The sequence below is a fragment of the Schistocerca gregaria genome, chromosome 3 (genome assembly GCF_023897955.1).
Source record: "Schistocerca gregaria isolate iqSchGreg1 chromosome 3, iqSchGreg1.2, whole genome shotgun sequence".
Classification (NCBI taxonomy): Eukaryota; Metazoa; Arthropoda; class Insecta; order Orthoptera; family Acrididae; genus Schistocerca; species Schistocerca gregaria.
The window spans coordinates 196,078,464-196,103,231 of record NC_064922.1 but is presented as its reverse complement, the minus strand read 5'-3'; the positions used below and the strand labels follow the sequence as shown (position 1 = coordinate 196,103,231).

Genomic DNA, 24,768 nt, shown 5'->3' with positions numbered 1-24,768 from the left:
CCTACATCCTTCTGAATCTGCTTAGTGTATTCATCTCTTGGTCTCCCTCTATAATTTTTATCTTCCACACTGCCCTCCAATGCTAAATTTGTGATCCCTTGATGCCTCAGAACATGTCCTACCAACCGGCCCCTTCTTCTCGTCAAGTTGTGCCACAAACTCCTCTTCTCCCCAATTCTGTTCAATACCTCCTCATTAGTTATGTGATCTACTGATCTAATCTTCAGCATTCTTCTGTAGCACCACATTTCGAAAGCTTCTATTCTCTTCTTGTCCAAACTATTTATTGTCCATGTTTCACTCCCATACATGGCTACACTCCATACAAATACTTTCAGAAACGACTTCCTGACACTTAAATCTATACTCGATGTTAACAAATTTCTCTTCTTCAGAAACGCTTTCCTTGCCATTGCCAGTCTACATTTTATATCTTCTCTACTTCGACCATAATCAGTAATTTTGCTCCCCAAATAGCAAAACTCCTTTACTACTATAAGTGTCTCATTTCCTAATCTAATTCCCTCAGCATCACCTGACTTAATTGTACTACATTCCATTATCCTCGTTTTGCTTTTGTTGATGTTCATCGTATATCCTCCTTTCAAGACACTGTCCATTCCATTCAATTGCTCTTCCAAGTCCTTTGCTGTCTCTGACAGAATTACAATGTCATTGGTGAACCTCAAAGTTTTTATTTCTTGTCCCTGGATTTTAATACCTACTCCAAATTTTCTTTTGTTTCCTTTACTGCTTGCTCAATTTACAGATTGAATAACATCGGGGACAGGCTACAACCCTGTCTCACTCCCATCCCAACAACTGCTTCCCTTTAGTGCCCCTTGACTCTTATAACTGCCGTCTGGTTTCTGTACAAATTGTAAATAGCCTTTCGCTCCCTGTATTCTACCCCTGCCACCTTTAGAATTTGGAAGAGAGTATTCCAGTCAACATTGTCAGAAGCTTGCTCTAAGTCTACAAATGCTAGAAACCTAGGTTTGCCTTTCCTTAATCTTTCTTCTAAGATAAGTCGTAAGGTCAGTATCGCCTCATGTGTTCCAGTGTTTCTACAGAATCAAAACTGATCTTCCCCGAGGTCGGCCTCTACTAGTTTTTCCATTTGTCTGTAAAGAATTCGTGTTAGTATTTTGCAGCTGTGACTTATTAAATTGATAGCTTGGTAATTTTCACATCTGTCAACACCTGCTTTCTTTGGGATTGTAATTATTATATTCTTCTTGAAGTCTGAGGGTACTTCGCCTGTCTCATACATCTTGCTCACCAGGTGGTAGAGTTTTGTCAGGATTGGCTCTCCCAAGGCTGTCAGTAGTTCTAATGGAATGTTTTCTACTCCAGGGGCCTTGTTTCAACTCAGGTCTTTCAGTGCTCTGTCAAACTCTTCACGTAGTATCGTGTCTCCCATTTCATCTTCATCTATATTCTCTTCCATTTCTATAATATTGTCGTCAAGTACATCGCCCTTGTATAGACCCTCTATATACTCCTTCCATCTTTCTGCTTTCCCTCCTTTGCTTAGAACTGGGTTTCCATCTGAGCTCTTGATATTCATACAAGTGGTTCTCTATCTTACTCCTAGTGAGATAAGCCTCTACATCCTTACATTTGTCCTCTAGCCATCCCTGCTTAGCAGTTTTGCACTTCCTGTCTATCTCATTTTTGAGACGTTTGTATTCCTTTTTGCCTACTTCATTTACTGCATTTTTATATTTTCTCCTTTCATCAATTAAATTCAATATTTCTTCTGTTACCCAACAATTTCTACTAGCCCTCATCTTTTACCTAATTGATCCTTTGCTGCCTTCACTACTTCATCCCTCAGAGCTACCCATTCTTCTTCTACTGTACTTCTTTCCCCCAGTGCTGTCAATTGTTTCCTTATGCGCTCCCTGAAACTCTGTACAACCTCTGGTTTAGTCAGTTTATCCAGATCCCATCTCCTTAAATTCCCACCTTTTTGCAGTTTCTTCAATTTTAATCTGTAGTTCATAACCAATAGATTGTGGTCAGAGTCCACATCTGCCCCTGGAAATGTCTTACGATTTAAAACCTGGTTCCTAAATTTCTGTCTTATCATTATATAATCTATCTGATACCTTTTTGTATCTCCAGTATTCTTTCATGTACACAACCTTTCTTTATGATTCGTGAACCAGGTGTTAGCTATGATTAAGTTACGCTCTGTGCAAAATTCTACCAGATGGCTTCCTCTTTCATTTCTTAGCCCCAATCCATATTCACCTACTATGTTTCCTTCTCTCCCTTTTCCTACACTCGAATTCCAGTCACCCATGACTATTAAATTTTCGTCTCTCTTCACTATCTGAATAATTTCTTTTATCTTATCATACATTTCATCAGATTCTACATCATCTGCAGAGCTAGTTGGCATATAATCTTGTACTACTGTACTAGGCATGGGATTCGTGTCTATCTTGGCCACAATAATGCGTTCACTATGCTGTTTGTAGTAGCTTACTCGAACGCCTATTTTTTTATTCATTATTAAACCTACTCCTGCATTACCTCTATTTGATTTTGTATTTATAACCCTGTATTCACCTGACCAAAAGTCTTGTTCCTCCTGCCACCAAGCTTCACTAATTCCCACTATATCTAACTTCAACCTATCCATTTCCCTTTTTAAATTTTCTAACCTACCTGCTCGATTAAGGGATTTGACATTCCATGCTCCGATCCGTAGAACGCCAGTTTTCTTTCTCCTGATAATGATGTCCTCCTGAGTAGTCCCCGTCTGGAGATCCAAATGGGGGACTATTTTACCTCCAGAATGTTTTACCCAAGAGGACACCATCATCATTTAACCATACAGTAAAGCTGCATGCCCTCGTGAAAAATTACGGCTGTAGTTTCCCCTTGCTTTCAGCCATTCGCAGTACCAGCACAGCAAGACCGTTTTAGTTATTGTTACAAGGCCAGATCAGTCAATCATCCAGACTGTTGCCCCTGCAACTACTGAAAAGGCTGCTGCCCCTCTTCAGTAACCACATGTTTGTCTGGCCTCTCAACAGATATCCCTCCGTTGTGGTTGCACCTACGGTACGGCCATCTGTATTGCTAAGGCACGCAAGCCTCCCCACCAACGGCAAGATCCATGGTTCATGGGGAAGGGGGGTGGGGGGTGTAGGGTGGTGCATATGGATTCAGAAAAAGCCTATGTTCCAATGACTGAGGCTGTACCAGGTTACGAAACATATGAGGAAAAAAGGAAGCATCCATTTCTGTGGTGCAGTGGGTGAGAGCTAGCTGCTTGACCACCCAGTGCATTGGCACTAGAACTACCTTTTACAGCCATAATCACAATATTGTGATGTGATGGCCAGCTAAAAAGCCTCTGGCCACTATTGCACCAGACCATTCTGCAACATCTTGGGAGGAGCAGCATCAGCTTTTGTCTCACCCACAACAGCATCTTGGCTACAGGCATGCACAGCCATACTGCAGTAAAATTTAACTACTCGTTACTATGGGCACAGTTTAGTAATGTTGATCTTATTCAATCATCAGTTTGGTCATTTGGCAATCATGAGTATTTCAGAATGCAGTGGGAGAGCAGCGACCCCAGCCATGCGGGAAGTTTAATCAAAGCCTGTCACCACCCTTAGTGGCTTAAATCCAGTTAGCGTGGTTCAGCATTCTCTCCCCAATGTGTTCTCATTCAAACTTGTGTAGTTCTGGTTCAATGCTCATTCTACCCAGTCCAATCACATTAATTTGTCTATCACCTATATTCAACATCAATGCGCCATAACCACTCACAGATGGCAGGTTCCATTGTGGTTAAAGTTTCTCATTCATAGCAAAATTGTGCTATCCAGAACCAGTGCTGAGGTTTACCATGGGCCATAGATGATAGGGGTGAACAATAGCTGCAGAGATGTGTACAGGCAAATAGACCTGCAACTCTTGAGCAACTGACTGACCAGATCAATGAAGGTGCTACCAACAATGTGTCTCCTCAACAAATATTCAGCAAATGTTGCTGCATAAGGACTTCAGGAGCAGGTGCCTGGTTTATACACCTACACCCATGATGACTATGATTCATTGGAGATGGAGGCTGGAATTTGCACACACACTGGAAGTCCACTGAGTGATGACAGGTGGCCTTCTTGGATGAATTGCATTCTAAACACCAGTGCACAGATGGCAATTGGTGTGTATGGCATGAAACATCTGAAAGTAAACAGATGATGGAGCATTAAGGTCTGAAAATGTTTTTATGGTACTCCCTGGGTGATCATGTCATTTTGGAAGCACACTGGATCAACCCAAGTAAGCATCTGTCCTTGGGAACATGCCCACCCCTAAATGCAGTTTTTGACAATATAATGTAATTGGATAGATAAAAAATCTACTCACCTAACTGCAGCAAGAGAACACACATATAAAAAATGTTTTACTTATACAAGCTTTCAGAGCCAGAGGCTTCTTCTTCTGTCAGAAGGATTGAAGGGGAATGGAGAGGTATGAAGGTAAAGGAACTGAAGGGCTTCAAAAAGGGGTAACATTCAGAAAAGGCACCCAGAACCCCAGGTCAGGGGAGACTTACCAGACAGGATGAGAAGGAAAGACTGTCTTGATTACATGCAGTTTGTTTTTCCTCAGCACAGTGACATCTGACAGCAGGACAGTGCAATGTGTCACACAACTTGCAATGTGCTTGTGTGGTTCAAAGAGCACCACAGTGATTTTACTGTAATTCCTTAGCCATTAAACTCCTCATATTTAAACTGAATCAAGAATCTGTGGGACCACCTGTATTGGGCTGTATGTGCCATAGATCTGCAGTCATGAAATCTAGTGCAGCTGGCCATAGCACTGGAGTTATCAAGGCTTCTTTACCTGTTGATACCTTCCACAACCTTATTGACACTCTTCCTGTAAGTGTCACAGTGGTCCATGCTGCAAAAGGTGACTATTGAGGCTTTTAAAATATGGTCACATTAATGTGACTGGATATTGTTGCCATACCCTAGACATCAGGTACCGATGGCACTATGTACAACTTATTTGTTGCACAGGTTTCAGTGGGCTGAGCCCCTACGTTGCAAATGACATGGATCTTCAGAACTCTGTAACTCTGCAGCCAAATCAGCAGAGGCCTCCAACAGCATTCTGGTGTGGATATCATGCACCTTACATGGCAACAGTAGAGATCCCTGGCAAACCAACCACACTTTTACATGCATCTGCCATGTCACATGGAAAAAAATAGGCTCATATATATCCATCTGTGAAGTGGCTACTTAGACCAATGCATGAGCTCCGGAGAGCTGTTCTGTCACAGCCAGCACTGTGAAGATCTCCACTATGCCACGTCAAGAACTGTGCCATTAACTTTGGGAAAGTATGCTGATTCCTCAGTTGGTACTCTTAAGTGATCAGCAGTGTGCTCATTGAGACTTGATATAACTATACTGTTGTTCTTCTACCTGACAAGGTAGTGTTGGACTGGAAATTTCTGTCCTTGTTGGACTCAGATATTTGCTTATGTTGGCTCTCAAAACGTATTCAATGAAGTACACCATAAGAGTTGTTAAGTGCTTACTCTTCTTGACTGTAGCTTGGATTCAGATTCTGATTTTAAACTTGAAGAGAGAAACTTATTTTTTCCATTTTAACCTAAATTTATTAGTACTTCAAGACTCTAGTCATTAAAGAGCATGTAACTACAGAAACTTAATTCACTATCTTTAATGTAAAACTCTTAAGATTTTAATATCATGTTCACTGAGGCGTTTATATTTCGAAACTGATGTCGAGGGGAAGAATCAACGTGGTGCGAGTGGTGAAACAGGCACCAAGGTCATGATTGTCATGTTGTAGAGCATACTCTGAAACAGGATATTGCGTGTTGCAAGTATACACCATCTGCCCATGGCCATTCATCATAACTGATAGTCTGGTGGCAGCCACACTGATATAATAGACCCAACAGTGTTTACATAACACATATACCAGGTATTACATAAAAATGTTTATGTAACAGTTGGTATATGTGTTAGGTAAACACTGTTGGGCCTTTTACATCGGTGTGACTACCACCAAATTATCAGTTAGGATAAATTGTCATAGGCAACACACAATATCCTGTTGCTGAGCATGGTCTACAACATGACAGTCATGACCTTGGTGCCTGTTTCACCACATGTGCCAGGTGGATTCTTCCCCTCAACATCGGTTTCTCAGAACTCCGAAGGTGCAATATGTCCTTATTTCTTGCTACCCACCTGGCCTTATTTTACATTAATTTCTCCCACCTTAGCATTTCTTGACAGCAACTACTCCTTTTTCACTCTGTTCTAGCTCTCTACATCTTTCATTTTCTTACTTGTCTATTTTTTGCTGTCCCCCTCCCACTTCTGTTATTTACAACGCACTTAGCTTTTCACTCTTATTAACTCATACATGATGTTTTGGCAGTAACCCCTGTCCTGTATATTAGCCTGCCTCCTAGCTTTAAGCTCTCAGGTTTTCAAATCTTATCTGGTGCAGTCTCCAACAATCAGTCTTTCCTTCTCATCCCATCCAGTAAGCCTCCCCTGACCCACTTTTCTGGGTGACTTTTCTGAAATCCGCCCATTTTCCAAGACACCTCCAGTCCGTTTTCTTCATCCCTCTTCCTTTCCCTTCAATCTTTCTGCCTGAAGAAGGAGCCCCTCGCTGTGAAAGCTTGCCTAATTATAGTCTTCTTTTATGTGTGTGTTCTGCCACTGCACGATGAGTAGATTTTTTACCCATCCAGTTACGTTATATTGCTAAAAATTCATTGTTGTAATACTTTAGGATATTCATTAGAACTCATTCCCATTTCAAAATATTCGAGGGAAAGAAAAAAATTATGTTGTGCCTGGTTACATGAGAAGAATATATGCCCTAACAAGTGGTCGTACTGTTTCAGTTCATCAGTGTATGTGGGTAGCTGCCCACTTCACAATAAAGAATGGATCATCCACAGTACTGCACCTAAGATCTTTGGCTTGAGTTTGGATGATTCACAAAATTTTAAAAGTTTTGAAATATTTGTTTCGCTGAAATGTATGACAGAGGTCAGGTCCTCACTTATGAGAGCTGCTGCCCTCTGTTCCACATAAAAAATGTATTCTGATGAAACATGTTGTTTGGTATGCCACGAAACATGGTGTTTGGTATGCCTCAGACAACACTGCAGGGTTCTCCCAGCAGAGCAGGAAGCCATACAGTAGCAGTCAGTTTCCTATTCAGAGGCATGGCATGATGACCTCATCCCATCAGAGTGAATGGTATGAAGTACACTGCAGCCAGATAGTTGGCATCACTGACTACAGCATCTTATCTCTCATACACTTTCACTCCTCCCCCAGAGTTGCATATGTTTTTTACTCAACAATAAGATGTCAGCCAGCATAGGAGTCCAACTCCTGGAACTACTAATAAATTATGATTTTGGTAGTGAGTCCTGAAAGCTGCAGAGTAGTTGGAGGTTATCACAGTAGAAAATTTCTCATCTGATCTGAGTGTCAGTGCCTTTGGTTTGTACAACAAATGTTTGCAGTACAAAAAAATAATTCAGACTCTTCAATATACGTTACAACCACCTGAAACAAGGTAAATTGGTTTCTTTCAGCTGTGTACTGGGACACACTGGGAATGGGCATATAACACAGTCAAATAAGCATGTAGAGCAGGAATTGTCATTCAGCATCCTCTCCCTCTGCATAGGTCATCTTATTGTTATACACAAGGATCCGGCACCAATGGGAAGATGATTTACTGGAGGTGGTAAACAACAAACTACAGCCAATCACATCAACTATGCAGGCATGTTGAACCCATGTCAATCACGCCAATGGTAGGGCTGGTAGGATTGGAATGTTCCTTTTACCTGCATTCATTAAATTATGTAATATTTAAGAAAGACCTCTAACTTTGTTGCTTGGTGCTTATGTTCCACTGCAGTTGTGAAAATTTAATTATACCACATGCATAGATGGGAATGGACATCTCACTATCACATAGACTATTGCAAAAAGAGTTTTACTTATCTTTCAAAATAGTAACACACCAAATGGTCTATGGGTGTGATATATGAATCAGACACTTTTCGTGTTTGTAATTTATCTGATCACATCCAACCATCCATTACATTACCAAAGATTTGACTTGTGTGTGAGCCAAAGTATGACTGATACAATACTCAGCCCCCCACTAAGACAAACTGGTACTGAGACTTAACCTGAACCTTGCAGTCAAATTCACAATAAAATTTATTATTTTTAACAATGACTATATTTTCTGCTTTGTTATAAATTCTTTTACAAGCAAAGCCTTATTTAATGTAATATTATTCTTTACAGTCATTAATTTTATGACCCTTTTTTTTTTATTCCTGATGCATGTATGTGATCTTTTTCATATGTGTTATATATGTTATATCTCTTTTATAAAATTTCCTGTTTATATTGTGCTCTGTGAAATATCCAGATATATGCATTAGTCATACATTAAATACAATTGTATGCAGTTTAAGCTTTTACTATTAACATTATTTTTTCAGTAAAAATCATGATTTTATATTGGTTAGCCCAACGAAGTACCTAGCACTTGCTTAATATCTCTCAATATTAAATTTTGTGATTATGAAAAATAATTTCGAAGAAAAGTAAAAAAAAAAAAAAAAAATCTTATTAGCCTCAAAAAATGTTAACTAGTTACTCAGAATGAAGTGATAATGCCAAAATCTTAAAAAGACACACAATAAATGGAAAAAGGACCTGTTTCAGGTGCTACAATAACTCAGGATATCAGACACTGTTTCTTTCTGAGGTAGTCACATTTCAAGTCTAAGAATATAGCATTGATCATTGACACACAGTTTCTTTCTTGAACAGCATGCTCCACCAATATTTGAAGACCATGGAGTGCCACTTTTGATACAGTATTTTTAAGTACTTGAATATCACGTACTGTCATAAGGCTAATCCTCTACTTGATTGGAGACCTGCCCACCATTCTAGCTGATAATGGGAACTGTAACCACATATTTTAAAATTTTATGAAGTGTCAGGTTTCCTGTCTAAAGTTTTGGGCAGATAAAGTCAGGTAGCTCTTAGTGGATGACTTATGTGGCCCATGCCCTTTTCTTTCTTTCTTTCAAACGACTGAAGTATCAGCCTAGCCAGACATTCAAAGAATACTGAAATATGCCATTGTAAAACCATTGCATAAAAAGGGGGATATGTCGGATGCCAACAACTACCGCCCAATCTCTCTTCTGACAGCTCTATCAAAAATTTTTGTGAAAGTAATGTATTCAAGAGTAGCCTCCCATATTTGTAAAAATAAAGTACTAACAAAATGTCAGTTTGGTTTTCAGAAAGGCTTTTCAACAGAAAATGCTATATACGCTTTTACTGATCAAATATTAAATGCTCTGAATAACCGAACATCACCGATTGGTATTTTTTGTGATCTCTCAAAGGCCTTTCATTTTGTAAATCATGGAATTCTTTTAGATAAGCTATGGTTAACTGGAAGAATGAAGAAAGTTGAAATAAGTGGTTCATGTAATGTTAAAACAACAGCTGATTCCTCAAATTAGGGGGCTATCAAGTACGGGGCCCCACAGGGTTGGGTCTTAGGTCCTTTACTGTTCTTGATATACATTAATGACTTACCATTCCACATTGATGAAGATGCAAAGTTAGTTTCTTTTTGCTGATGATACAAGTATAGTAATAACATCCAAAAACCAAGAACTAAGTGATGTAATTGTAAATGATGTTTTTCACAAAATTATTAAGTGGTTCTCAGCAAATGGACTCTCTTTAAATTTTGATAAAACACAGTGTATACAGTTCAGTACAGTAAATGGCCCAACTTCAGTAATAAATATAGACTTTGAACAGAAGTCTGTAGCTAAGGTAGAATTTTCAAAATTTTTAGGTGTGTCCATTGATGAGGGGTTAAACTGGAAGCAACACATTGAGGGTCTGCTGAAATGTCTGAGTTCAGCTACGTATGCTTCTACGGTTATTGAAAATTTTGGTGATAAGAATCTCAGTAAATTAGCTTACTATGCCTACTTTCATTCAATGCTTTCTAATGGCATCATATTCTGGGGTAATTCATTGTTGAGTAGAAAAGTATTCATTGCCCAAAAACGTGTAATCAGAATAATTGCTGGAGCCCACCCACAGTCATCCTGCAGACATCTATTTAAGGACCTAGGGATCCTCACAGTATATATATTCACTTATGAAATTTGTTGTTAATAATCCAACCCAGTTCAAAAGTAATAGCAGTGTGCAGAGCTTTAACACCAGGAGAAAGGATGATCTTCACTATGCAGGGTTAAATCTGACTTTGAGACAGAGAGGGGTAAATTATGCTGCCACAAAAGTCTTTGGTCACCTACCAAACAGCATCAAAAGCCTGACAGATAGCCAACTAACATTTAAAAATAAATTAAAAGAATTTGTAGATGACAACTCCTTCTACTCATAGGCTGCATTTTTAGATATAAATTAAGAGGGAAAAATACAACAACAACTTAAACATTAGTGTCATGCAATATTTTGTGTAATGTAATATCTTGTACAGACATCTTTTATTAACCTGAGATGTTCCACATCATTATGAAGTGTTGTATTCATGATCTGTGGAACAAGTATTAATCAAATCTAATCAAATCAAATCAAACTGCAAATGTTCATTCTTGGTTGGGTTTCACTTGCAAGAACAGATGTCATTCAGAGCATGAGATGTCTGTGTTGATATTCACTAATGGCACTAATGACCTTTCTGTTGAGTGCCATATATCCATCATCATCATCTTCTTCATCTTCATCTTCACCACTGCAATAAAATGCCAGTAACTGTTGGGTAGTGAGTAGGTTGTCCACGAGTGTATCATCAGGATCTGCCATCTGAAGGCACACGAATCTTGCCAGTGTCATCAAAGAAACTGGTTATAGGGCTGACTTTAGATGTGATTATCTGCATCCTATCCCCACATGTTGAACATAAGTGGATCTGCATATGACGTCCTTTGCTTTCCATACATCATGCACCCAACTCTAAAAAATCTGTGTAAAACTTGGGCAGACAAGCTGCTTTCATTCCCACTGAACTGTTGGTGAGGTACTTTAAAGTATTAACTCCCCTTTGTGTATAGGTTCCTTATTTGTGGATATCATTAATCTAAGCTCTATTGTAAGGGTCAGATACATTGATCAAATTTTGAAAATTTCCAAATAGTATCTCTCACTTTATGAGGGCCAAAAGTGACCTTCAGAAGTCATTGATCTTTTTATTAATTTTCAACATACCGGAGATCTCAGCCAGCCGCTATTGCCATGTGGCTCTAGGTTCTTCAGTCCAGAACTGCGCTGGTGCTATGGTCACAGGTTCAAATCCTGCCTCAGGCATGGATGTGTGTAATGTCCTTTGGTTAGTCAGGTTTAAGTAGTTCTAAGTCTAGGGTACTGATGACCTCTGATGTTAAGTCCCATAGTGCTCAGAACCACTTGAAGTTTTGAACCTGAGATCTCAGAGTTTATTCAAGAAGAGTTCTTGAGTGTCTGGTTTGGGTCCATCATAGTGGTACATAATGGACAAGCAGATGTATCAAAGTAGACCATGAACAAAGAAAATCATGTGTGTCATTTCTGGGGTATATTAATCATAGTAAAAAGTCTTGTTGTCTGGTATTGAGATTTCCATGTATACTTGAAGGAAGTAAAAGTAGGGGATGAAGATTACGAAACATACATCAAATGCCAAATTCAAAAGTTATACAAAACACAGCAGTTACCTATATTTGCAACACTATATGCTGATGTGACAAAGATGCAATTAGTGAGAGTAAACACAGAGATACGAAAGTTACCTACTGACCAAAATGTCAGTAGATCTAGCTGGAAAAGTGCTAGTAAAATCAAACCTGTGATAAAGCTGATAAACCCCTTAAGACACACAACTAAGACTCAAGTACCTAGTGGCAGACAGATCATCACTTCTTCTGGAGAGATCTATAAAATTATCTCTCCCAGTGCCCCATCTTTGTATACAACACTATCACTATCATAAGAGGAACATGGACTAACAAACAAACAGGTTCCACTATCATCTGATCATAATAAGCCTGGCACATTGAAGGAATCAGGTCGATGACACACTGTTCAAAGGTGTAGAAATTGAAGTCTGTTTCACAGAACTTAAAACAGTCTCTGTCTTTCTGCAAAATTTTATTAAATCCACAACTCAGTGAGGATAAATGGTGAAAGATGGAAGAAAGTTCACCAATAAACTGGCTCCTATGTTGTAGGGGAATCAAGTGGGTTCAGAACACGTGAAGAAGATAGCACTAGCACAATGCTAGATATCATGCTTCTTTTCAAGACAACTGTTTTGATGACTTTTGTATCTCTGCTAAGAGGTTTTAGGCTATCCCAGAAGGATGCTCTTAGTGTGGAAAGGGCTAAAAATGATGTAGCCATCTTAACCTTCAACTACTATCAACCGTCTCTCAGACTGCTGCAAATTTTTGTATCGAGATATTTCTCACACCCTTGCAAAGCCAAATGGATTCTTCCAGATACCTTCCTACTGGCTGTCAAGCTACAAGTGCCAGCATTCTTGCAAGAAGAATTTGAAAATCGAAAAACGTGTGCCTTTTGCCCTCCTCGTCTGAAGAGGAAAACAAGGTATCCTTGTCAACAGTGTGGTCTTACGAATTGTTTGGAGTGTTCCAGGAAGGTCTGCATGAAGTGTTTGCAGGTGGAAACTGACTAAAGTATGACTCAGTGGTACATGAGAAAAAGTATTTAGTTTTTACTTGAAATTTTAGAAGTAAAATGTGACAAAGTTTTTCCATTCATAGACTTATGGACTGAAATATTGGCTCTGCATTGCAAAGATGAGTCATAAACTGAAAGCAGAGTTCGCACGCAATTTATTGTTTGTCAAGTTGGATTTTTCCACCTAGTTATATCGCCAATTTGTAATATAATCCCTCTGATGGAAATCTGTCTGTGAGTAGAGAGCTAACTACTTGCTTTTATTTTCGTAACTCATAAAATAAAAATATACTCCATATTTCACTTTGTTTTAGTTGTTGAAGTGTTAAAAATATTGCATTGTTTTAAAAAAATCTATTTTCTACAAAGGCCACCTCTAAGAAGTGTAATGAATGACAGGAAGTCAAGAAACTATATATATTCTGCAAAATTCTCGTTTGATATATAAAATATAAAAATGAGGTCTGTGAGACCTCTCCATAGTAATTTTGTTTCTGTGAATGACCATAGTAGTTAAGGGTTAACGAAACCTGTTATAACTTCAATCTTATCATTAACGCAACCTTCAAAACTGCCATATTGCAATGTGCCATATACGGTAGCTGTAGTTTCCATGCATCTGCTCCCTAACGCCAGTAGATAAAGCAGCTATCACTGGCATCATAGCATAACTCTCTCAGCTCTCTTATGAATGGCCTCCAATGCACACAATGTACTGTGGTTGCCTATAACCATGTGTGCCTATAAACAAGCTGTTATGAGCTTCACACATTCTAATCACTGGTATGGGATCATTCTCCTTCACAGATCTCTCAATATGCTCTGCTGTCCTAGCCACTGTTCAATGGGGTGAGACCATAAATTTGGACAAATTTCCAGTCTGTGGCCACACAACAAATCAAAGGGTACCCATAAGGAGCAAGCAAATATGGATGACCAGGAAGGCTGACTGTTTTCTGTACAGTTAAATGACTGTATCTGAACGTCTCTACAGCACTGAGAAATAAATGGGTCACATTACAAAATTGATCCTTCATGTGACTAAGCAACCTTTTGTAATGGGACACCCTCCTCTAACATTACCTTTCTTTAATAGAAATAGCCGATACCAGGAATATTTTCAAATCTTGTACAGATGAACATTATCTCAGCTGTTTCACTAATACAATTTCAGTGATTTTGTATACAACACATTATATTTTGTATACAACATATTATATTTCAGGCTAAAATGTATGAGAATGAATAATTTTTTAGAATTGATATGTACTAACTCTGTATGTACAACTAAAATTCTTCTTCTTTTAGTAATATTTGAAATTATGAAATATCTGGCACACTTAAAATTCCTATTATTAATTATGCAATTTGACTCTAATTTTAAATTTATTTGTAGATTCATTTACAAAATAATGACATAACTTAGAGAAGATTCTTCTTTTGTTAAGTAGAGGTTGTAAACTCCTTTGTTTTCTAAACTCTTTGGAATATTGTTAGTACTGCAGAATGAGTAAGAGTGGTGGGCATGCCTCTGATGGAATCGGACACATTTGTACGTTTGGCAATAACATTGTAAATTTCTGTTTTACGGAAGTGGAAAGTGTGAAGTCAGTGTGATATAGAAGCCGTGTGTGTGTGTGTGTGTGTGTGTGTGTGTGTGTGTGTGTGTGTGGTTAATTTTTGATGTGTCTTTGTTGGTCAAAAGCTCATCTTCTGATAGTCTTTTTGTTGCACCTATCTCTGACTCAGCATCTACACTATATGGTGAGTAGCAATTATCTTTTACGTAAAATTGTTACATTCCACCTGAATTTTCCATTGTTTATCCAGTTATATATATGACACATTAATATTCTGTTGTCTGTAAAGCTGCTGATCTTCTCGATGTAAACAGAAATCATGCAACAGGCTTACTTAAAATGTATCTAGTCATCTGGAATCCACACAGTTAAAACATTTCAGTCTGAAGAATCTAACCCTAGACCTGACGAACTGCAGCCAATAACGAGAAAATGAAGATAAGAAAAAAAGTTATTTGCACATATACACCTCTCGATGGTTTTGAAACACATCAATTCTCGTGAAGAGGTTAAAAATTTACTGGTGATATGTGGAAGCATAAGATTACAATTGTGGGCTTCACATGGGATCAGTGGACTGATAACAAACAATAACTCCCGCACATGCTGAAAGTCTTCCCAAGAGCTTTTGATATTAATACTCTGCTTCCAAGCTGTTCCAAATGCAAATCATCTGTGTCATATCTCTACATGAATACAGTACCCTTGCAGACTAGCTGATCTGCCAGAAAACTGTACCACCCAGGACTGGAACAGTTGAGCCATATTATCTGTCAATATTATGACTACTCTGGGCTATCATCCCCCTCACTATTTTTAATAGAACACCTGAAGTGATAGTCCACCAGCCACTCAGTCTATATAACATGCTTCTATTTTCAAAACTTTATGCTCTGCAGTTTATACATCCCTGTCTAAAATCCATACACTGGACCCACAGACGTATGGATGCCATCTCCTACTGCAGGGTTGTCACTATTGCTGACTACCTTATGAGAAAAAGAGCACCTGTGTAAACAGTCACATTTTGTACCAACTTTTATACACCTACTGCACAGCATAATGTGTGGTGAATCATTTATTTTTAGCAACTCATCATTTTGCATAAACGACCACCACTAATTGTGGACAAGGACACTGTTCATTAGGAGTACACTGGTCCACATAACATTGCTGTACCCCAACATGACTTTTCTCCAGTTGTGTAAATGAAAACTATCACTCTAATATTCTTCATGGCTGCTTCCCTGCTGACCTCCATAGTTCATGTCCTCCCTACTTCTTTCTGCATCCTGTTTTCTGAGATTTGTGCCAACTGCTCCATAAGCAAGCATGCATAGTTTACAGCTATATAATCTTTCCTGTGTCCTCCCCTGCTGTTACCCCATCTCTTCATCCCATGGCTCTTTAGTTTCATGATTGCTCACTCAAGCTGATCTCAACCATCCCCTCAATCAAGCCACATCACAAGGAAACAGAGAGGCTGCATGTATGCTATAATCTTTAGGTGTTGTTAGACCTCTTCAGAAAGTGATTCTCCAAATGATCAGTTGCTCATCAGTCTTTCTTACATGACTTTCCACTGATAAGCAATTCCTTTATTGATAAATATTGAGCCATGCACAATATATATATATATATATATATATATATATATATATATATATATATATATATATATATATATATATATATATATACTCTCTTAACTTCCTAACTGATAATTAACTCACAGAGGAAAGATATTTAGCAATGTAATTATAAGTGGCACATGAAGGGAATGAGCTACTCTCACTTCACAATTGTGCTGTATAAATAGTGATAAATAACCATCTAAAATGACACTGTTGAAAATGTATAATTCATAAACTACCTCCCTTTCTCGCAGTTTTGGTGAGAAATAAAGATGAAAGAAAACACAACAATATTGAAGATGGTCATACAAGTAACCACAGTCACGTAAAACTTGAAGAGTACCCTTTTAAGCATATTATTCCATATTTTATGAAGACAGAACACCCTCCAGACCCAAAAGGCCAATTCATGAAGTAAGTATTAAGACCACATACAATAAAATTACATTTATAGTGACTTACCAAATGAAAAAAAACTACAGTGCATAAACCTGTTTTGTGTTATTGCTTATTTACTCTCTTCTTCTTAACATTTTATATTTGCTTCTTTTATTTCTCTCCATTTTCTGCTCCAGAGTTGAGCAGACCGGAGAGAAACACAGAATTTTTAAGTGATTTCGTATGCTCTAGAGCCTATCTTATGATTAAAATTACTGTTTTGGACAGATGTGAGTATGGAGAAGCAGGCACATGGCAAAATATGTGCTTCTACATTTGCAAGTACAGCAGCAGTCATGGCAAAATATGTGCTTCTACATTTGCAAGTACAGAGCAGTCTCAGCAGGACTTTATGTGAGTATGTGAGGGGTGGAGGGGAGGGGAGAGCAGGGAATTGCTTGCAACTTCACACTTTTGATACCAGTGGTTCATGGCACAGCAATCAAATTTTGTACTGTATTCAGAAGTGTAATGAGCATTTTGTACATTACGTAAAAGAAGTTATCAAAATGGAAGTAGAATAGAAAAATTACTTAATATCTTTTTTAGTCATCTACCACAATACCATCTGAGTACATTCACTGTTCAGTGACTATTCTCCAGATTACATCAACTCTCTCTCACCTCTGGCATACAGTTTCCTCTCATCATGATTTCTGACACACAACTGCTTTACAAAGTATGTTTCTGCCAAAGTGGTCAGGAAATCAAGTACAGTAATACAATTCAGATTTGATCTACAAAATATTGTGTGAATATAACAGATAATAATTATAAACATATCAATTAAATATTTGATGTTATACAACAAATTACTTCATTCAATTTAAAAAATTTTGAATACATATTGTTGAAAAATCATAATATGACAAGGATTGTTATCTGAAACCTTACAATATGACACACAAGACCCAATATCCTTTTACTGAAAACTTACTGTATTATTACAAAACTGCCTTAAACTGTTAGGCCACAGTCATACATGAACTTTAGATACTGCACCTCTGAAAACATATTTCAATTAACTGATAACCAGGATGTCAGAAATGATAAACTGAACTTCATGATACACCTTGGCACAGAAACACATACTGAATTGGCCAGTGCCCTAATATCATGACAAGATGGGAGCAAGTGGTAGCATTCTTTTCCACCATAATTACACAGCTACTAAAATATTCGGCATCTAAGGGTCACAATGAATCTGGATCACAGGAAACATTTGTAGGATCACTGAAATGAACTACAGACTAAAAAATTGAACTGACAGGTGTACTGTCTTACAGTATATTCATACTGATGTAATGTTAAACTGACATCACCGAATGTCAAACACCAAAGAAATTTACATGATGTGTTAAATTGCCAATGCACGGACAGCAATACAGAGGATGCATGAGGTCTGTGTTATTTTATTTTCTCACATTTACATTTTCTGCAACTTAGATTTTCATTAAAATATTTGCTCCCCTGAAACCAGGCCATGTTGCTTGTGGCTGCAAGGTGCTACATTTAAAGTGCCATCTTAAGTATCCAGCTGTTACTGTAAAATTGCTTATATATTACATTTTACCTTCATGAACCAGCATTAATCTACTGCTCAATGTTGCAGAATTTAGTGGTAACAGGGGAATCTTTCTCCTCCCTAAAATCTTTGCACCACAGAACTACAAAGTTCCTATCAATTGGGCAAGACTTGTAGTTGAGAAAAGTTGGGTTGTTGGCTTTTCATCTTCATTATGCTTACTGGTAGAAATCTCACAGTTCCTGTAAAGAAAGTACAGTAAAATCTTCTAAGATCATCTCCAATGTACCATACGCAAGATGTACTTTTTGTCATAGAACTTCTTAAATAGCAAATGATTTTCAACTCAACAGCTGTTGTTTTTGTATGAAGTAATGTAAATATGTAACTGCATAAAGGGGTTCCAGAATATACACAAAGAAATAAGTGCAGTGCTGTAACTGAAAGTTAAATAATTAGTAGAATAAAATATAAAGTGTTTTTGTAGTGCACAGAAAGTACATGTCTTTAAAAAACATGTGAACGCTGTTTCATGTATCAGTCTGCACTGGTGGTTAAGCACAGAGTTTTCTGTGTAATTAAGCCTACAGCTATCATCATCAGATGATTCAATGTGTTAATTTATTGATCAGATGATTTGTTTAACAAACACAATCCTGGTCATCTATAAGTTGTTTCTTTTCATTTGTGGATTTATTAGAGAGATCATCATCAGATCTGCATTCCTACTATCACCAAGTAGTATAGATCTGATGATGCTCTCTGTAACAGATTGAAATTGATCTTCCACAAATAAAAAGCAACAATGTATATGTGACCATGACTGTGTTTATTAAATAAATTATAATATTATTAGATCATTGTTTCCTGGAGTAATGTTCCAAAAAATTTTAGATTCAATGTTTTCTGCAGCAGCATGTCTAAAATTCACATTAGTTGCATGCAGAACCTGATGTTCAGAAGCAACAGGTTTTGATTCGCATTTCATCACTTAAATAAGCTTAAGTTAAGAAATAATATTCATTTGCACAATACAAGAAATAGCCACATGATACAGTTACTGTACTCAAGACTTTCTCTCACCCACAACAGCCATAAACACATGAGCCTCAAATTCTTCAACAAATTGCGAAAAACAGCTCACTTGGCGCCCTTACACAAATACAAGAAATTTTTAGAAGTTTGGTAAAGCGGTAAGAATTTTACACAGTTAAATAATTCATGGAGAGCGATTTGCAAGAATTGTGCTTAGGGTACTTCCTTGTGTCATTAAAATTGCCTGTAATAATCATGCAGTTAGAATCCTGTGTTTACTTACATGTAAATAAATGTACGGATATAGTGCTTCAGCTAGCCATAAGCAATAATAAACTGTAAATGTACATAATTAATATGCATAAGTATGTACCTGATATAAAATTGTAATTTAGCTTTTGTATATGTGTGTAAACAAGAATTCCATTAACAGTATACTGATGTTAATAAATGTATTACGAATTGATATTGTAGTCTTACTAAGACATACTTTTATTTACTCATGCAGCTGATATATTAATTGTATTAACTGAGCTTTGCATGTTGACAAGGCTAATTGTTTCAGAATATACTGAATGGACAATAATAAACTCTCCAAACATCTTCAACACAGTTGTTCCTGATCATGTTCATTATCTCATGCATGTCAAAAATCTGAGGTATCATTATCATCTGTAAAAATATTGAATGTGGACACCACCAAGTTTTTTACAGACCGTCCCCCAGCTTTCATTTTCAGAATCATTAACATTGTTCTTTGCCCCTTCACAGGTGTGTGATTGATTATCCAGTAATGTGATGTATACTTAAAAAAACATTTCCTCTAGATGAAATGATGCAATTTCAGAGACTTAACTGGTCTCACACAGATATGATATTATGTATACAGAGTGAATTGGCAAATAAAACTTTGTACCAAGCCTGGGAATTGAACCCAGGTCTCCTGCTTACTAGACAGGTGTGTTAGCCACAACTGCACAGATTACTCTGTCACACTTACTCCTCGAACCAAATTCTCACTGCCACCCCACTCTATTTTAAATCTCCCCCCCCCCCCCCTTACAAATTAATGAAATTTCTGAGGTTCTCCATGTTCTGGAATAGCACCTCAGCACTGAACAGAAATGGGGGATGCAGCCTGAAATCCAGTGCAGATACTTACACAATTAAGTGACATTTATTTGTATAAGTACCTGTACCTATGTTTCAGGCTGGATTTCCTATTTATGCTTAATGCTGAGGTGCTACTCCAGAACATGGAGAGCCTCAGAAAGGGGGGGAGTTTAAAATAGACTGGGTTGGCAGTGAAGATTTGGATCAAGGGAGGAGGTGTGCCACAGTAATCTGTGTTGTTGTGTGGTTTAGTGGCTAATACACCTGTCTAGTATATAGGACATCAGGGTGTGATTCCCAGCAGCCTTGACACAAATTTTCACTAGCCACTTCAGTCTATGTACATAAAATTTCCCCCTAAATTCCAGAATACTAATAAACTCATCCCAAATCTCCTAAATTCTGGAAACAGTATGTAGTGACTTGAATCCCCACATCACATGACATAGCCAATATAAAATTCAGCGCATCGAGAAGATCAGCAGCTTTACAGACAACAGAATATTAACGTGTCATATATATCACTGAACAAACATTGGAAAATTCAGGTGGAATGTAAGAATATTACATAAAAGATAATTGCTACTCACCATATAGTGTAGATGCTGAGTCAGAGATAGGTGCAACAAAAAGACTATCAGAAGATGAGCTTTTGACCAACAAAGACACATCAAAAATTGACCACACACACACACACACACAGCTAGATTTTATTTAACACTGTTATTTCATGTCATTAACATATAGAATCAGTTAGTTCTGCAAAAAATTCATCAGTAGGAGGAATTGGCCTCTTACAAATCTCTTAGGTTCCTCTTAATCTGAAGTTTATTAATACTTAAGCTTTTTATTGCTACTGGCAAATGATTGAAAATGTGTGTTCCTGAATAGTGAACACCTTTCTGCACTGAAGTGTGTGGCTTTAAATCTTTATTTGTATTGCTAGTGCTGATTCCATCAACAGAGTTGCTTGTTTGGAGAAGAAATATATTACATGCAACAAATTTCATTTAGGAATAAACCATGAACTGAAGTCTCCTGGTCTTATTGTAAGGAAAAGAAGCAAGTTTAATGTTTCCCAGTGAAACATCTTTTGAATGAACAGTATAGTTGTCTACAAGAAATAGAATATTACAGGTTTCTTTAATCATTTTGTGATCAAATGCTTTTAGCCATATGAAATATTGTACTCCATACATCCAGATTTGTTACTGATTTATGTACCCACTTTGCAGTTTACAAACATTTTGGGAGCAATGGGGGTTTGCTGCTTTACCAGAAATGAACAAATATAGTTTCTCCATCCCACCAGCCCTGGCACAAGAAGGTACTACCAGACTGTCTTATTTTGTAGAGTGTAACACTTGTCAGGCAATGGCATAAAAAGCAGTCAGAGTTCATCTACATTAAATATATCACACTTTTCATGTCATGTTGTCATACCTACTAAGACACTATAGTCCACAGAAGTAATAAGAAGAAATACTTTTTCTATCTCCACATATCTCCCAAATTTCACTTTTTGAGATTTTTTTGACACTTCACAATCATTTCTTAAGATCCTTTCATTTGCATAATGATTTGCAAGGTTGAAGAAGGTGACATCCAAGAGACTTGAAATTCTTTCTTTTTTCAACTGTGTCCTTTTTGTATATATGTACATATATAAACTCGTGGTCACAGAAAATCCTTGTTTTGTACAGCTGTTGCATGCAACTCTAATCACTTCACTGCATGTAAATAAATATGTTGTTCCCTGCCATGAATTTTGTCATAAATGTGCAGTTGGTAGCAAATCACACTTGGCTCTGGTTGCAAGACATACAAGGTCAGCAGCTCGAAGTCAGTAATACAGCTAAAAGGAAGGTATCTGATGTCAAGTAGTTAACAACAACACACATTTTCCTTTGTACTATCTGGTAAGTCTCCTGCACTTGCTGGCAAGCTTTTGCAGGCCTCTTGATAATCACAAAAACACACTGTTAATGGGATTGCAGTGTGCCTTCTGTGGGAAAGGACCACTTTAAACAGAAAATACTTTACATAGGCTCATATGGGGGATTTTCATGTGACTGGAGTCAAGGATCATTTTATGTGTATGTATGGGTATATTTCCTGATTGGGGTATATGTTAACGAGGTTTGATTGTCAGTTGCTGCATTTCTACATGTACAACTTTTTCAGTGCTGTAAAAAAATCTCTATTGTCACTCAGTTATTTTATCATACAGGTTTTATCATGAGACAAAAGCCTACAGTGAGACCTCGCAAAAGCTATATATGCTTCAGACATTGATGATTTATATAGTTGACACACAGAAGAAAGTAATGAAAGATGAAGCTCGAATATTCCAATTACGTGATGACTTTGAAAATATTGAAGAAGCCCTGATTCAGGTATGTAGAACTAGTATTCAAAATTTTGTGTTACTCTGTTATTGAAAGCCAGTGTTTTGTGGTTATATTAATAATGCCATTTAATTCAATAAAATTCTTTTGCCAGCTCTATACACAAAATTATGTTCAATAATCTCCTCCCCCCACCTCCCAGCCTCTCCTCACACATCTCCACATAAAGGCCTGACAACAGTCTTTGCCACAAGCACATTCATTACTGATATTGTTTACAACAAGTGAGTATACTGCCTATACGGTTTTACTTTCCTTTTCAGCTGAAATTCCTTCTTAACTGATTATAGGCAGGCAGTATTTTCACCAGGTCCTGTTGTCAAAAGGTCAGATACTGTTGTTGTGGAGTGACATTTACAACATTATTATTAAATGCTGTGTCTGATTCCTGTATTTCATTATGAGTGAAGCAGTTTTTTTATTCCTCACAGGTATAAAATTAAACAAGTCTGAAAAGAAATTGTTTTTATGTTGAGTGAATGATACATTGGAACTTTTTTAATCTATAATTATCAGTTTTATGTTAGCAGATGCATAGTATAATACTAGAACACAAATAACATTATTCTAGCTGGCAGCACTACAAGATGGAGCTGAATTTATTGATTCAGATGTTTTTGGGAAGGTCATTTCATGTGCATGATTTATCCTTTTTACTGCGTCAAGCCACGTCATTTATGCTGGAGCTAGTGTATCTGATGGTGATTCATATTCCCCTCCAGATTTGAGTATCATATTGATAAGCAATCTAATTTACTCAGATGGCCCCGTCAGAAAGCTGTTCAGAGGTTACCATAGAATTCACAACAAACATGTGAAGTGCACATAGCCAGTTTCGCCGCACCAATGGCAGCTTGTGCTCATTCTCACATTCTATGAAGCTTTAATTATTGCACCATTGGGATCTTCAGATTTTGACTTTATTTGTTCATTGTCCTTGATTTGAATTAATTTCTGGATGGCGTTATCACATTTTGCAACAACCTTTTCTGTGTTGTGAACTCCATTTATGTCAGGCTGTACACCTCATTAACTCTGTCATTACTAACCACCTTAAACTGTCTGTTTCATTGCTTTCCATGCAGTGATCATGAGCCTTGTTTCTTGATAGAATAGGGAAAGCTTGATTTCTCCACTTCCTGCATCAATCATCTGAAAATGAAAAACAAAGTGAATGGACAGTTCTCACCTGTTATTAGGCTTTTCTTTTATTTGTTTATTTTCCTATTGTGCTTACACATTTCAAATGTATCCTTTATTGCAGGCCAAGAGTACTTGTAAACTTGAGAACACTCCATTGTACAACTATTTTTAAATCTATTTACCCACCATTAGTCTTTCATTCTGTAATGTTCTGTACATGATAGGGGAAATAATGTCCAAACTTAAACTAATGCACTTTGCTAGGTAAAGAACGGACAGCAGAATTTGTGAAAGAAATTAATTTTGTTTAATTATTTTTGACTTCTAACAAAATTCATTCAATGACAACTGCATAGCCTTTTTCATCTGAAAACCAAAAGGAATGATTGGAACAATTAATTGGTCAGCACAATGATTGTTTTAAAAATGTAGAAGGCAAATTACTGCGCTCTTCTGGCAGTGTACACTGCAAAATGAGGAGCTACACATATTTTTCACATGCCCATTGAGCCCCCAATGAACCATGGACCTTGCCATGGCTGAGTGCCTTGCATGCCTTATTACACAATTTGCCGTACACAGGTACAATTGAAATGCAGGTGTATCTGTGAAGAGACCAGATTCATCCATGGTTCCTGAAGGGAGGCAGCAGTCTTTTCAGTAGTTCAGGAGGCAACAGTCTGGATGATTGACTAATCTGAACTTGTTACATCAGCTAACAAGACCAAGGTGTTCTGGTACTATGAATGAGTGAAAGCCAAGGCAAAGTATAAGCATCATTTTTTCTGGTGGCGTGCAGCTAAGCTTCATGGTTAAATGATGATGGCATCCTCTTGGTTAAAACGTTATGAAGATAATATAGTCTTCTATTTGGATCTCTGGGTGGGGTCTATTCATGAGGATGTTGTCATCAAGAAAAATAGAACTGGCATTCTATGGATTAGAGTAAGGAATGTTAATCTGTTAATAGGTAGTTTGGTCAGACAATTAAGACAGGGAAATGGATAGGTTGACCATAGATACTGTGGGAATCAGTGAAGTTCAGTGGCAGAAGGAACAGGACATCTGGTC

General features: G+C 37.5%; 1 protein-coding gene across 1 annotated transcript in view; it reads left to right on the top strand.

The window, feature by feature from the left end:
* Window positions 1–24,768, top strand: part of LOC126354452 (uncharacterized) — a 205,587-nt gene that overhangs the window by 58,516 nt on the left and 122,303 nt on the right. The window contains exons 8-9 of the mRNA XM_050004146.1: window positions 16,290–16,449; window positions 22,377–22,542. Coding sequence (XP_049860103.1) covers window positions 16,290–16,449; window positions 22,377–22,542 — 326 coding nt within the window. The remainder of the gene's footprint in view (window positions 1–16,289; window positions 16,450–22,376; window positions 22,543–24,768) is intronic.